At 50.7% G+C, this 14,949-nt stretch overlaps 1 protein-coding gene across 2 annotated transcripts in view; it reads right to left on the reverse strand.

The window, feature by feature from the left end:
- The window catches only part of Atp2c2 (ATPase secretory pathway Ca2+ transporting 2), a 56,819-nt gene extending 52,521 nt beyond the window's left edge, over positions 1–4,298 (reverse strand). For both annotated transcript variants that reach the window (XM_021169895.2, XM_029480263.2), the window contains exon 1: positions 4,089–4,298. In XM_021169895.2, coding sequence (XP_021025554.1) covers positions 4,089–4,181 — 93 coding nt within the window. In that variant the 5' untranslated portion in view covers positions 4,182–4,298. The remainder of the gene's footprint in view (positions 1–4,088) is intronic.
- Positions 4,299–14,949: the final 10,651 nt, after the last annotated feature.

The raw sequence follows: 14,949 nt of genomic DNA on the forward strand, positions 1-14,949 counted from the left end.
TGTTAATGTGAACTGAAGTCACACCCCAGTATAAGTTGTTAAGGTGACAAGGGGAAGAGGGTACAAACCTTTTCTCTAAGATCCCTGTGTATTGGTGAGTTCTATTCTGATGGGTGAGTGTCAGCCTCAGGCTAAGAATGTGTATAAATTCTGTGATATATAGCATGTATACATACATATATGTGGTCTATACATTTCATTTCTTTATGTACCATGGACATCTTCTCATTTGACTCCAGATCCAGCAACTGTTGTATGCTGGGTTTGGCTGAGGACAATGCCCGCTCTCACTGCCGATTTCTTTAACGGACATGATTCATATCAAAAAGGCTACACACATATGCACATATGAACACACATACATACACATGCATGCACATGCATGTGCACACACATACAGCTGCTCAGTATATACTAACATATATACATATATGTTATATACAAAGATATGTGTGTGTATATATAATACATATATATGTGTATATATATAATACATATGTGTGTGTGTGTTATAGAACCCAGGGTCTTGCACATGCTAGACAAGGGTTAGGTCATTGTTATTTATTTATTTATGTATTTATTTTGTTTTTTGAGACATGGTTTCTCTGTGTAGTCCTAGCTGTCCTGGAACTCACTCTGTAGAACAGGCTGGCCTCGAACTCAGAAATCCACCTGCCTCTGCCTCCCAAGTGCTGGGATTAAAGGCATGTGCCACCACTGCCTGGCTTGTTTTTATTTTTAATTAGTCTTTATTTTTTTTATGTATATGGGTGTGTGTCTGTGACCTCATGTATGCAGTGTTCCTATATGTTGGAAGAGCACATAGATCCCCTAGAACTGGAATTACAGATGGCTAAGAGCTGCCATGTGGGTCTGGGAATCGAACCTGGGTCCTCTGGAAGAGCAACCAGTACTTTAACGGAGAAGCCATTTCTCCAGCCTGAGCGTCTGGTCTTGAACATACAAATCTGTGATTGTTTTCTTTATTGAGTCTCTGAAGTCTGGCACATTTATGAATATGTGAACTACTGCCAAGTCCTGATTTAAAACCAGTCAAAGGTCCCCATGATTGTAAATAGAAAGGACAGATTCTTTCTGCCGAGGCTCCTGGGGTCCCCCGTGTAGCCTGACCTTCTTAGACCAGCCCCTGTATGTCCCTCCTCCTGTCTGGCACTCTGCCAGGCTCACCCATCTTTCTACTCCTGTTAATCTCAGACTCTGCTCTCTCTCCAAACTCCACACTCCACAGTCAAGGTCAACTGTGACCTGCTTCCACCCACCCGGATGGATGCCTAAGGGCAGAGAGTGTGAGCATTGTCCTCAGCCCAAGCCAACACAGGACAGTTGCTGGTGCCTGGGTCGAATGACACGGTGCCCACTGCACATGCCATCTCAGATCTGGAGAGCCCAGAAGGGTGACAAGGTCAATAGTCAGGATAGCAGGACAGGTGGGAGTCGCACCCACCTTGGGAGCAACCTCGGGGGCAGAGCCAAGATCCCTGGAGCTGGCACCCAGCCTTCCCAGGAGCAGGAATTTCTAGTCTTGTGTTCTCCCACTGTGCAGGACATCAGAGAGAGCTTTGTCCAGCATCAAAACCAAAGAGTCTTGCAGACACCTGTCCATTCGTCACTCTGGAAACACAGAAAAAAGGAGCTACCTCACCAGCTGGGTGCTGAACCTCAAATCTGTTTTGACTCCTGTAACTTGGGGATTTCCCCATCTCTCTCTCTCTCAGCCCCTTCTATGCTCCTTGGCTTTCTTCCTCCGCACATCTGAATCAATAAGACCATTGACAAGGCATCTCTTCCTCTTTCACCTGTCACTCTCCTCCCCTCCCCACGAACTAATTTGTGAATACTGTGTGTTGTATTATCCTCTTCGCTGTCCAAGATTGTCCAATCAATACTCTGCAAGAACCAAATGATGCCCATCGGAACCTTGGCACTCATCTCCATGCCAAAGCTGTCATAAAGTTCATCTGGAGGCCAAAGGCCTTGGAGGGGACCCAGCCAGTCTCAGGACAGCTGCGTGTGCTGTGAAGCCAACCAGCACCTAGGACACAGCACAGACCAAATGATCGTAAAGCTAAGTCACTACAGTTGCAGAGGTGATCCCAGAGTGAATTGGGTTCCTCCCCCAAAGCCTCTTGGGGGCCACAGCGATCCAGCCCCAGCAGGATGCAGTGTCTCCCCAGCCTTCTTTCTTCATCTCATTCCTGGAGACTGGCTTTTAGTGTGGTTGCTTGGTTTCTTGTGGTACTGATGATGGAAGCCAGGGATTTATGCATTGATCCACCGTTGAGTTCCACTCTCCCCAGACCCCGACTGTGCACCCTTATTGCATGCCTCGTGTTTGTAAGGCTAGCTTTGGAGACAGTACACCTTGCAGCTGGCCTTTTTCTGAAGACTGCCCATATCTCTGACCTCCCCATAAGTCTGCTCTACTGGTCATCACATGCCCAAGGCTCCCTCACCTTCAGTGTGCTACAGAGTGTATGACCAGGTGGGAAATACACCTGCAGGCAGGTTGCCTTTGAACAGCTCGGGGGAATGAAGTCCACCTGGCTCAGAGCATCTCCAGGTGGACTTCACCAAGCCCACACCTGCACACTTTTAGAATCCCTGATGACAACCGGCTACACATCAGGAGCCCCTAGCCTTGCCCAAAACATCAAAAGACAGAGGCAAAAAAAGAGGGGGGGGACAGAAAAAGGTGGAAGGAAGCGGTCAACGTCAACAGATACAATTCCAACTCCTTCTAACCACACAGTACAAACCGTGTAAGGACACACTTGGCATTAGCAAAGGATTATGGTACACCGCTAACCCATGAGGTGGCAGAGAAACACGGATAGTTTTGGGTCCTGCGGTTCACAGCCCTAAGACCAGAATTCTTACATCAACACCAACACGGACACATACAATAACCTTTGTAAACAAATGTATAAATGTATAGATATCTAAAAACCACACCATCAAGTGTTTTGACCATAGCATTCCTTGGGAGAAAATAAAATTGAAATATTACAGAACATCTTCTGTTGTTACAAATTTAACCTAGACCCTCCTCCCACTCGGCATGACAAGACTCCTTGGCTAGGTGGCCTGAGAACTCCAGGCCCTTAAAGAGCACAGGTCTCAGCTCCCCATGGACAAGCATGGAGTTCTGGGTGTGCTGTGAGTTTCCACTCTCAGCCTTTACAAAGCTGGCAGGGGTGGGGAGCTGTGCTGGTCACCAACCTACTGGCTGGACCCCAGCGGCACATCAGAGTCACAGAAACAATGTTATGGTTGTTGGTCCTGTAGAGAAACTTCTTGCACTGAAGCTCTGTAAGGTTAGCCCAGGAGCTACCTTAAGGTTCAAAGTCATTACACTGTTCAGAGTGGGGTTCTGGTTGGCTTTTTAAGAAAGGGTTTCTCTGTGTAGCTCTGGCTGGACTGAAACTCACTATACAGTGAGATTAGACTGGTCTCTATCTCAAAGATCTACCTGTCCCTGCCTCCCAAGTGCTGGGATAAGAGGCATATGTGCTACCACCATGCCTTGGCTCAGAGCAGCTTTTTAAAAACCACATTGATGTAGAGGAAAGCCCTCTACAGGAGCCCTACTAAACAGCTTCAATTTTCAATTTTCACTCTTAAACTTGAGCGGGATTTTGTGTGGCTTTTTTTGTTTGTTTGTTTTTGTTTTGTTTTGGGTCCACATCCCTTTCAATCCCAGCAGCCTTCCTGTAAAAGTTCATGCAGAGCTGTCTCTCTGGGTAGAGGCATGTAAACTCCCCTGAATCGGAGAAAACGAAGTTAACTCCCTGGCTAGGTGGCCTGCTAACTCCATGCCCTTAAAGAGCACCGGCTTTAGTTTCTCGGTCCCAAAACGGGCTGGCCTAACCAAGTTAATTGCTGAGTTCTGCGCCTTGAGCCAGGTGGAGCTGCTTACTTTGAAGCTAGGTGCTTTTCAGAGTCAACAGAGGTGCTGAGAAGAATCTCAGAGTCCAGTGACCCACGGGGTCCCAGGGGTCAGATACAGAGTCCCAGGGGACAAATGTGGGGTCTAATTCCATGCTTCATACCAAATCGCCCAGACTCACCAGGGTCTCCACCTCGTCCCTCTCCAGCGCCTTGTACCGGTGGTTCTGGGCCAAGAAGGCCAGTTTCTGCAGAAACTTGAGGCGTCTCCCCATGGTGAACTGGTGTCCAGGCTGCTCCACAGCCGGCCGTGGGGCTGGTCGCAGTCCCTGCTCGAGTCCCTGGGGCCCTAGCGAGGCCGCGGCTGCTGCGCGCCCAGGCTTCCCGGGCGGCCAGGTTGCCGGGGAGCTGCCTACCTGGTCCCCAGGTGAGCTCCGCCCCTGGGCAGGGCTCAGCAGCTCCGCCCTCTGCACGCCTGGCCCGCCCCGCTGGCGCCAGGACCCCAAACTCCAAGGGTCAGCCGCAGTGGCTCTGGAAGGATCAGGAAGCCTCTGTCTGTGTGGTCTCAGAGCTCTGATTCTTGTCCAAACCTGCCAGAGCATAAGAATCGCCTGAAAGGGAGAAAGTCCTGAGTTAAAAGCCTTACCTGGGATAGAGCAGCTCGGGGCCAGTCAATCATCTGGCCTCTCTGAGCCACCTGGCCGCATCTGTAACTGAAATAGAGCAGAAAGCTGAGACAGCCTTACCTACACCTATGTAGATGCGCCCTTGGGAGGACGGAAACTGGGGATGCCACAGCCACTTGTGGACGATATGTTTACCTGTAGAGCACACTCCTCTCTTTCTAATGATCAGAACAGCACCCCCTGTCCCAGGAAAACTGGGGATCCAGGAAAACAGTGTGATCCCGAAGGACTCAGCACAGAGCGTGTTTGCCTCGGCAGCACATTGGTACCCTGTAACGCAGAGAGGGGTGTCCTACACTTCGGGCTGCCCAGTGTGTGCTCTGGAAAGCTACAAGGAAAGCCCTCTACAGGAGCCCTACTAAGCCGCTTCAATTTTCAATTTCACTCTTGAGCGGGATTTTGTGTGGCTTTTTAGGTGGACCAGGGTCCCTAGCTCCACGGAGCAGAGGTGGCCCTGGAGAAGGCTGGGTCATGCCCCATCCTGGGTTTACTTTTGACCTCTGGCAGTTGATCAATTGACTGCATATTTGTGCGACTAACCTGTCAAATAGTTACCACGTGCCTCACTGGCTCCCCCAAGCGGTGGCCATTGCCGTCCTAGTCAACCTGACTGGACGCTTTGGTGGGCTTCACGTCTTCCCTGAATCTTTCTCTCTTAACAAAATCAAAGCACCTCCATCATCCTGCCGCCCATCCCCCACCACGATGCCTGCTCCCGCTGTGAGGCCCCTCCCCCAGCAGGAGACTTCACCCCACCCCCCACCCAATCCTAAAAAAAGGGAGGGAAACTGGACTCCCTCAGCTTTGCAGTCCAGGCCACGTCCTTCCAGACGTGTGTGACCTTGGGTGACTTTACCCTCCTCTCTCCACCTCAGTTTACTCCTCTGTGAGGTGAGGGAGACACTGCCTACCCCACCCGTGTGAGTCGGCATCCCAGAGGAAAACAGCACCGGAGAGCTGGATTGAGAGACTGTCTCCAAAGATGTGGACATGGCAGGAAGAGCATATAGGACCTGAGAGAGCAATAGGAAGAACTGCCTACTGTGCGAGGAGGGCCTGCAGGGTAGACACTGAGAGAGTAGAGACCCACTGTGTGCAAGTGGGGGAAGCTTCAGGAGCAGAAATGGCTCTGAGTATAAGCCAGGTGTCCCCTTGTGGGCTGAGTATAAGCCCACTGGTGTCCCCTCGTGGCTGAGTCTCTGGGAGAAGGGTAAAAACATATTCTATGGGCACAGAGGAGAAACTTCCAGAACAAATGTCAGGACCTGCTTGCTGTTGTTGCTGGTGCATGCTTGTGCAGAGAGACATCTCTGCCACTGCCTGGCACAGGCACCTGAGCTCTCAGGAGAGTCTGTGGTTCTTGTGGAGAACACGTGGGAACTTGGCTCCCAAGTTCTCCTGGGTCTTCTGCAGTTTGCCTCCTGTGATTCTAAGAAAGGATGCTCTGGTGAGGAGGAGTCTCTCACCTTCCCGGGGCATTGTTGATGGCACCAGATTCGGGCTGCAGCGGCAATGGGCTGGTGAGCTAACACCTCCCCCGCGCAGCTCGGGCTCCTGGATTCCATCACCACAGCCCGCTCCCGCTGGATGTGTGGAAGTTGGAATTTGTGGGCAGGCATGAGAATGAGCAGAATGTGTGAGAGGGGACACTGCGTGGTAGATGTCACGGGACACTCCCCCAGATGAAGCAGACCATGGAAAGATCAGCACGGCGATTGGAGGTGACTGGGTGGGCACACTCAGGCTTGGGAGACTAAGGTTTGCATTGTGATGAGAAAACGTAGCTGGCGGACACGCTTCTGCTAGATTTTTATTTCTGAACCCTGATCGCTGCCCTGCAGGCCACGTTCCCAGGCCTTCTCCATGCATAGCACTGTGAGCTGCGTGCGAAGTGTGCTGTTTGTAAGCTAACTCTAAGTTTGGACTTTCTGGTCCTGGGCTTTCTATTGGCAGCCATTTTGATTGGACACAGAGAGAGGGGCTTTGACATTCCTTCCTTTCTGCTCCTCTGAGTCCACGCTCCTCACATTAGTGTGCCCTGCTGGCCTCTCCCCACCTCTCTCCTGCTTGGTGCTGGCTTTTTAAGGCGAATACTCTCTGCCTTTCATCTTTACCTTGATCTGGAGTAAGCTGGGCTCCTGTGCAGATGTCCTCAGCAGTGACACCTGGTTTCCGTCTCTCTTCTTGTCTTGTCATCTGACATACCACAGTCACCCCTACGGACTCCAAGGGTTTTGATTCTTCCTTTGAGAGGTTCTATTTCATGTCTTTCTTCACCTTGGAAGACTCTAGAACCCACTTTAAGGAATGTCCTCAGACAAAACAGCCACCCCACCTGGGAACCCCTGGGGTGTGCAGTTTGGAGCTGGCCCTGACAGCTGAGCCAAGGGCGGGGCCTAACCAGAAGCATGTAGCCTTTCTTGAAATGTCTGCTCTGGACATCTTGAGCAACGAGTGAGGTCACCCTGGTCAACTCCCTTCACTCTCTCCTTGAAAGTGGAGTCCTTTCATTCTCTGTGAATTTGCCCCCAAAGAATGCATCTTGAAAAGCAGGCTTCACACAGTCTCAAGGCACCTGAAATTTATTTGGTCATAAACTGCACTCCCAGGAGGTGTCCTCCTCAAAGAAGGTGCATTGCACACGGGTACGCTCTTTGAAGAGGAATTTTGGAGACACATTTTTAAGTTGTAGAAACAAGCAGGAAGCGACACATTCTTGTACAAACAGTTGTGTGTTAGCAACACGCACAGAATAGTACAACCACAGGAGTAGGTGTGGCACACCTGTAACCCCAGCACTGGAGAGTTAGAGGCCAGTCTTGAGCTACAGTGTGAGACCTTGATTCTTCCCTACTTCAGTTAACCTAGATAATCCCTCATAGAGAGGCCCAAAACTTTGTTTCCATGGTGACTGTAAACCCTAGCATATTAAACATCACATCAGAGGGTGGGTCCTTATCTACAGTGAAGATCTTCATAGATGCACTGTTTGTAAGCCTCCAGGAGTAAATTCAGCCCCGGTTGACCAGGGTCCTTGCTGTGAGGTGTTCACTAGAGAAGGGCTTAAGCCAATAGAAAGTCTATTAGCTGGCTGGTGGCTACCCAATGTAACATTGAGCCTTTCTCGGGGTGAGATTTTTTTTCTTTAAAAAAAAAAAGAAAGATTTATTTATTATATGTAAGTACACTGTCGCTGTCTTCAGACACACCAGAAGAGGGTATCAGATCCCATTACAGATGGTTGTGAGCCACCATGTGGTTGCTGGGATTTGAACTCAAGACCTCCGGAAGAGCAGTCAGTGCTCTTAACCGCTGAGCCATCTCTCCAGCCCCTCAGGGTGAGATTTTAAGTACAAAAACCATGTTCAGGGTTGACATACTTCAGTTAGCAAGAACAGTTAGCCAGAAATGGAATCACAGAAGCCCCAAAACAAAGTTACTACATTTAGAGACTTTCCCAGAACTATGGACATTGATGGATCGGGCCTTTGTTTTAGTGTCGGCACATGGTGCTCTCTAGGTTCTGAATGGAATTCCACCATGGCATCAGCTGTGCTAAGATCTCAGCCCCTGTAACAGTTCTGACTCCCACACTGGGGATGTCATCAGAGTGACAGAACTGGTGATAGGTGGGTGAGCGTCACTCAGAAGCTGAAGTGTCACCAAAGAGGGCCTGGGACCACCCAACCCTGGAAGGAGTGAGAAGGCTCCTGCCCCAGATCCTGCAGAGGGAGTGCAGTCCTGCCATGCCAGTCCTAGACTTCAGACTTCTGGATCTAAGAGAACAAATACTCAAGGTTTGGGGCCCTGAGGATAGGTGCTGTTCACTGTCACGGCCCAGAGCTGGGGACAAGCAGTAATGCCTTGAAGACAGTATTATATTAAAAGAGGTGACCCGGCACAGAAAAACAAACAGTGCATGTTCATGCACACACACACACACACACACACACACACACACACACACACACACACACGGCTTAGCTTCTGACCACAAGTGTCTGTGGGTGAGAGCCGAGGCCAGGGGTTCATGAGGAGGGGGAGGAGGGGTGTGGTGTGGAGAGCAGGAGAGTGCTTGTTGTGTCGGAGTGGAAGAGAGAGTAAGGTATTGGGGGGGCAGGGGAGCAGGGAGGTGGGGGAATCGACCTAAACCAAGTGCGTGTAGGAAACCCCATAATAAAATCTGTATACTAATTGAGAGAGACAGGCAGAAAGAGACAGAAAGAGACACACAGAGATAGAGACAGAGACAGACAGACAGACAGACCACACACACAGAGAGAGAGAGAGAGACTGGGACTCCAACGGGGCCAGGGCTGGAGAGGTGGCTCAGCAGTTAAGGGCACTTGTTCTTCCAGGGGACTCCGATCAGTTCCTGGCTTCCATGTCAGGGAGCTCACGACTGCATGTAACTCCATCTCCTCGGACACCCTTTTCTGACCTCCACAGCCTCAGGCTTGTACACGATACACATGCAGGCAAAGCTCTTATGCACACGGTATAAGATTAAATAAATACATTTTTTTAAACAAAAACTAAGCAGGATGCCTTGGGAGGGGTCCTTTGGCAAAAGTGGCCGGGAGGTGACATGAAGGCATGGAACTGAAAGTAGGAAAGGGACTCTGGGGGACAGTAGGCTCCAAAGAGCAAAGCATACAGCCAATGTCAGACACTTCCAATGCTCGCTCTCAAGTCATGGCCACTGGGCTCTCAGAGTCTTCTCCACACCTGTCCTGCTGTCACCTCCTGGTGACATCAATGGTCTTGCAGGGTTTTCATTCTACCAGACAGGACAAGCTCCAACCTGTGACTGGGAACGGCAGTGACCCGGCGAAGGTGCCCCAGGATTCACTGCAGCCCAAGGGGTAAACACATAGCTCAAATGCCTCGTGCCTCCCCCTCCTCCCCCAACCACAGGCATCTCTATTTGGTCACCAGGTCACAGGAATGGGTCATTTTCCCTGGGCCATGGCAGGCCTGGGAATCCTTCTCTTACCATTCATAGAAGCCACCATAATTGTCGACACCTGACATACGACTGTTCCCTATGGACCAAAGGGTTTTCACAGGGAGAGAAGCCCAAGCTTGGCTGGGAGGACATCCAGAAACCTTCTAGAAAGTAGATATACAGACGGAGATCTCCAAGTCACAGGCCTTTGCTTCCCAGGTTAACGTCATGGTGCGGTAGGAATTTGTGGTTCCGGATAAATGGCTCCCCCAGGCTGCAGAGATGGTTCAGAGGGTGCCTTTCTGTGGAACACTGAGGACTCAGATGTGGATCCCCACAGCTGAGGCCAAGCATGCCACAATAGCATGCATCTGTGGTCCCAGCATCCCTACAGAAAGATAGGATGCAGAGATAGGGGAAAGGGGAGCCCCTGGAAGCTTCTGGGTTAGCTTGCTTGCTCTGCGCAGTGGTAAACAAAAGATCCTGTCTCAAACAGGGTCCAAGAGGAGGATTGAAACCCAATATTATCTTTGACCTACACACACACTGGCACATATGCATACCACTCACACACACAAAGATGAAGGAGGAGGAAGAAGGGGAGGAGGGAGAAAGGGGAGGGGGAGGAGGGAAAGAAGCAAGAGCAGGGTCCAGTGTGGCGAGCCAGCAAGTATATTGGAATCCTTTCTAGAAACATGGGGCTCAAAGGCAGCTATGTCACCAACAATTCAACCCCAGCGTGGGTGATACACAGATGGAGTGTCCGTCCCCAGGCAGCACTCTTCTCCTGGCTCCTCTAGCATCTCCAAGAGGGTTACAGCTGAGGCTGTGACCTCAGATGAGGATCTGATGGGAGAGGGGGAAGAGGGAGAGAGAGCAGAGTAGGGGGAGCCAATAGAGGGTACTTGTGGCTCAGAAGGTCAGTGCTGTGGAATTCCACTTACATATTGTCCGGAGAGTGATGTGAAGTTTCTGCACAGACACGGGGAAGCCAGGCTAGAGACAGCATGGTGAGAATATCTACATGGTAACCGGCAATTCTATTCTGAGGGAGGTAATAGTCACATACAGCCTTTCGAGTTACCCAGTGGCACGGAGACCACACGCTTGCCCTGTAGCCAGCCCATGTCCCTGGTTCTGATGTCACACTTTAGCCATGTCAGACATAACTGTCGGGGAAGCAGTTCCTGCCAGTGTTCGCCACACCTAGGCGTTCTCTCTGGAGACCTGGGGGCCATCTTGGCACCCCCTGGTAACCCTACACTTATTCCAAAATAAACACATGGAAGAAATATCACAGGTCCCTATCCCTTCCTTTTAAGTTCCTCTGTGGCCCCTCCAGAATGCTTCTGCCCACATACCTGATCTAGAGCACTGCCAACTGTCTGCCCCCTATGGCCTGTCATCCTCACGAGAGTCAGGCAGAACCTGCCTCTTCCCAAAGGCATCCGCAGCCTCTGGAAGAGTGTCTGGCACACAGTAGGTGCTTATGGTCTGTGGCTGGTCTTAATATGCAGCCAAGGATGAAGTAGAACTTTTGACCTTCTTGTCTCTACCTCCCAGCTGCTAGGATAACCAGTATTAACTAAGAAGCCAGTTTATGCCGTGCTGGGGATTGAACCCAGGGCTTTGAGCATGGTAGGGAAGTATCCTACCAATTCAACTACATACCCAGCTCCCACAGAAAGACTTTCGGTCCACAGTTTGGCCGGTGTAGGAAGAGTATGCACCAGCAGCCTGTTTAATCAATGACTTTGGGCGTCTGTCTACAGAGTGGAAGGAAGGAATGAGGGAGGGGCTTGTGGCTGGATAGTGTCCCCAGCAGTGACCTGGAAGAACGGAACCCAGCTCTGTGCTTGGGTTCTGATCCTCATTCCACCTCTGGCACCCCACCAAGTCCAGAGGGAACCAACGGTGAGGGCTCCACCCAGGCCTCCTAGGTCCCCTTTCTTCCAGGTTTCTGCTCCATTGTCTTATTTAGTCCCTTGGTGTTGGGGGCTCCCTTTCTTCCTTCCTTTCTTTCTTTCTTTCTTTCTTTCTTTCTTTCTTTCTTTCTTTCTTTCTTTCTTTCTTTTTTAAAGATTTATTTATTTTATGTCTATGAGTACACTGCTGCTGTCTTTAGACACACCAGAAGAGGGCATCAGATCCCATTATAGATGGTTGTGAGCCACCATGTGGTTGCTGGGATTTGAACTCAGGACCTCTGGAAGAACAGTCTGTGCTCTTGACCGCTGAGCCATCTCTCCAACCCCTGAGAGGTCCCTTTCTGACACCCTGTCCACTACGGAGAAGCTGTCCCCCCTCCCCCACTGTGGCGGGGTGAGACTTTTCAGTGATGTGTCTCGCTTGGTTTCATGCATGCTCCGGTATGTAACCCTTCACCTGTGTTCTGCAAACATGCTGGTTTGTTTTCTATTGCTGTGAGAAGACATGGAACACCTTGGGGAAGGAGGGGCTTATTTGGCGTATGTATTCTGGGTCAGAATTCATTGAAAAGCACCAAGGCAGAAACCCAAGCAAGGCAGGAACCTGGAGGCAGGAGCTGATGCAGAGGCCATGGAGAGGGGCTGCTCACTGGCTTGCCCCTCAGGATGCTTTCTTACAGAACCCAGGACCACTAGCCCAGGGGTGGCCTTGTCTCCGAGTGGGTTGGACCCTCCCCCATCGATCACTAATCAAGAAAGTGAACTCCTATTTTGTTATAGGCCAACCTGATGGGTGCATTTGTTCATTTGAGACTCCTTTTCCCAGATAACTCTAGTTTGTGTCAAGCTGACAAAAACCAACCAACCAACCAACCAACCAGCCAACCAACCAACCAACCAAACAAAACCACTTTACCAGAACAGTAAATAAAAGCAACAAACTCATTGGTGGCCTTATTTCTTCAGCTGTCATACACACACACACACACACACACACACACACTTTTTAATCTTAAAAGATCAGGTCCATAATCCAACAGTTAGTAATTTGAAATATGTTAGTATAAAACCTTGCTGATTCGCAGAGAGGACATTCTGACTTCTCAGTGGCTGTCACTGGCAGCTGGCGGCTGATGGCATGCAGATGGGGAACAGGAATTACCAGGCTCAGCCGTGACTAGTGACATGAGATCTGTCACCCCGATCCTCTGCTCTCTCCAGTCTCTCAATCTGGCTAGGGTGGCACTCCTTCATCCAGTGGGCAGGGTGTCACCCGTCTCCACTCACCTGTTGAACCACTCGAGTGTGACCTGGCAAGAAGCTGGAGTCTCTGTGAGCAGGAGAGACAGGTGTGGGGTGAGGAGGTGGCTGTGCCTGTCCCTCGCTATGAGACACAGACACAGGTGGCAGAGCCACCAGGTAGGGAGCTTCATTGTTACTGCTGTGTGGCTCTGGCCTGCTGGACTTTCTCTCCCTGGTCCCAGGATCCAGGGCAGGAGACTCCTAGCATGCAGGCCCAAGGAGGTTCTGACAGACTTCTTATAGTCTTCACCTGCTGGCCTGTCCCAACTCAGAGGTTGCTTCCATTTTCTAACAAGATAAACTCACAGAGCAAATCTAAGCCAAAATCAGGGGAGCTAGACACTGGGGACTCAGGAATCCCTGTCTTGACTGCCATGTTGGCTAGAGACAAGCCCTGGAATGTGGTCAAGAGCTGTCCTCTCCCTCTCCCTCTCCCTCTCCCTCTCCCTCTCCCTCTCCCTCTCCCTCTCCCTCTCCCTGTCTCCCTCCCTCCCCCTTCTCTCTTCCCCTCTCTCTCATCTCTCTTCCCCCTCCCCTTCTCCTCTTCCTCTCTTTCTTCTTCCTCCCCCCGCCCCACTCCCCCCCCTGCTAGATTTTTCCAGCCTTCCCTCTTTTCTCCTGCCCTCCCCACAGTGGATTCATGCTTGTACAGCCTTTTCTTTGTGGCAGACCATGGTAGTCAAGGGGGAGGTGATATTGTCATTGTTCTAAGGGATGGAGAAGCCAGAGACTCTACCCAAGGCCACTGGGCGAGGGTCAGGCTCGTACTCCAGGCTCAATCACATGCTGTGTTTCTGCAGCTACTTGGCTGGTGATCACTTGGCATGGCAACCCCAGAGACCAATACTCAGAAACTTAGCTTAGACATTCCCCACCTCCAGGAAGCCCTCTCTGGCTCCTCCCCCAGAGCCCTGAACTGGTTTTCTCCCACACCTACCTCATAGCACTGAAGGGCACAGACAAGAGTATATCCCTGTGCCTTTAGGAAGGAAGGTTCTGGGTCCTAGGGTCCTGCCTGCTTTACCCAGGATTGTGTGCCTGTCCTATGTAGCAAGCAGCACAAGAGGACCCTCCCTGGTGGTCATATGTGCAGAGCATCCTTCCCTATGGTCACCTGAAGGGGGACCTGTCTACTCTTTCCTTAGATCAACCTAATGATCTTGTAAGGATGCTCTAGGGGGAAAATGGGGGTGGGCAAGACCAGGGGTTGGGAGTTAAAGCTAGAAGATCTGATGGAAAACCACCAAGGAGGACTAAGCCAAGGTCAGCAGGACCAGAACACAAAGCAATTATTTAATTAAGTCTGCTCGTACAGGGAAGTCCTTGTGAAGGGACTTGGCCCAGGCAGGGCCACTGGCCTGAGGCAGCTTCCAGCTCACCCACCCTCCCCAGCTTCCCAATACCCCTCCTTGCTGAGAGCACCCAGGACTCAGCTGCTGTACCCAAAGAATCCATCTGGCCCCAGGAAGCATGGCACCCCCCACACACACACACACCCTGTTCTCCTTGATAACCTCCAAGGGGTAGCCTCCAGCACAGCACATTTAAGGATATTAAATAGTTAAAGCCCTGACTCAGACCTGAGATGGCTCAGCAGGGAAGGAGCTCACACCCAACTTGACAGCCTGAGTTCATCCCTGAGATATGGTGGAAGGAGAGCCAACTTGGATAAGTTGTCTTCTGACCTCCACACATGTGCCATGGGCAGGCACACACACACACACACACACACACACACACACACACACACACAGACTGTGGGAGGCACGGAGGTCCTTTTACTCACAGATAAGCACCAAGGGACCCAGGAATATTAAACACATAAAGTTGTTTCCTCCAAGGAAGGGACTCATAACCTATTATCTGCCCAGAAGGCTGGGAGTGGACTTGGTTGACAGACAGCCTGGTGGGTGACCTTGGCTGGTGATCTGTGTGGCTGTGACTACACTGGATCCTTCCCCAGACCCTTTCTGTGAGCCTGTCAGTCTATAGTACCTACCTTTGTGAAAGATATCACTTGTACTTTATAAAAGTTTTGATATAGTCATGCCTTTGCTTTATTGTGCACATGGGATTGGGCTAATTATCACCAGGAGAGTTTTCACCTAACTGTGCCGTGCTTAAATATACTTAAAACAATCTACTTGGGGTTAGACTCCTGATGTTTGAGCCAACACCA

This window comes from Mus caroli, unplaced genomic scaffold, assembly GCF_978045245.1.
Source record: "Mus caroli unplaced genomic scaffold, Mus_caroli_1 scaffold_10, whole genome shotgun sequence".
In the NCBI taxonomy this organism is placed as follows: Eukaryota; Metazoa; Chordata; class Mammalia; order Rodentia; family Muridae; genus Mus; species Mus caroli.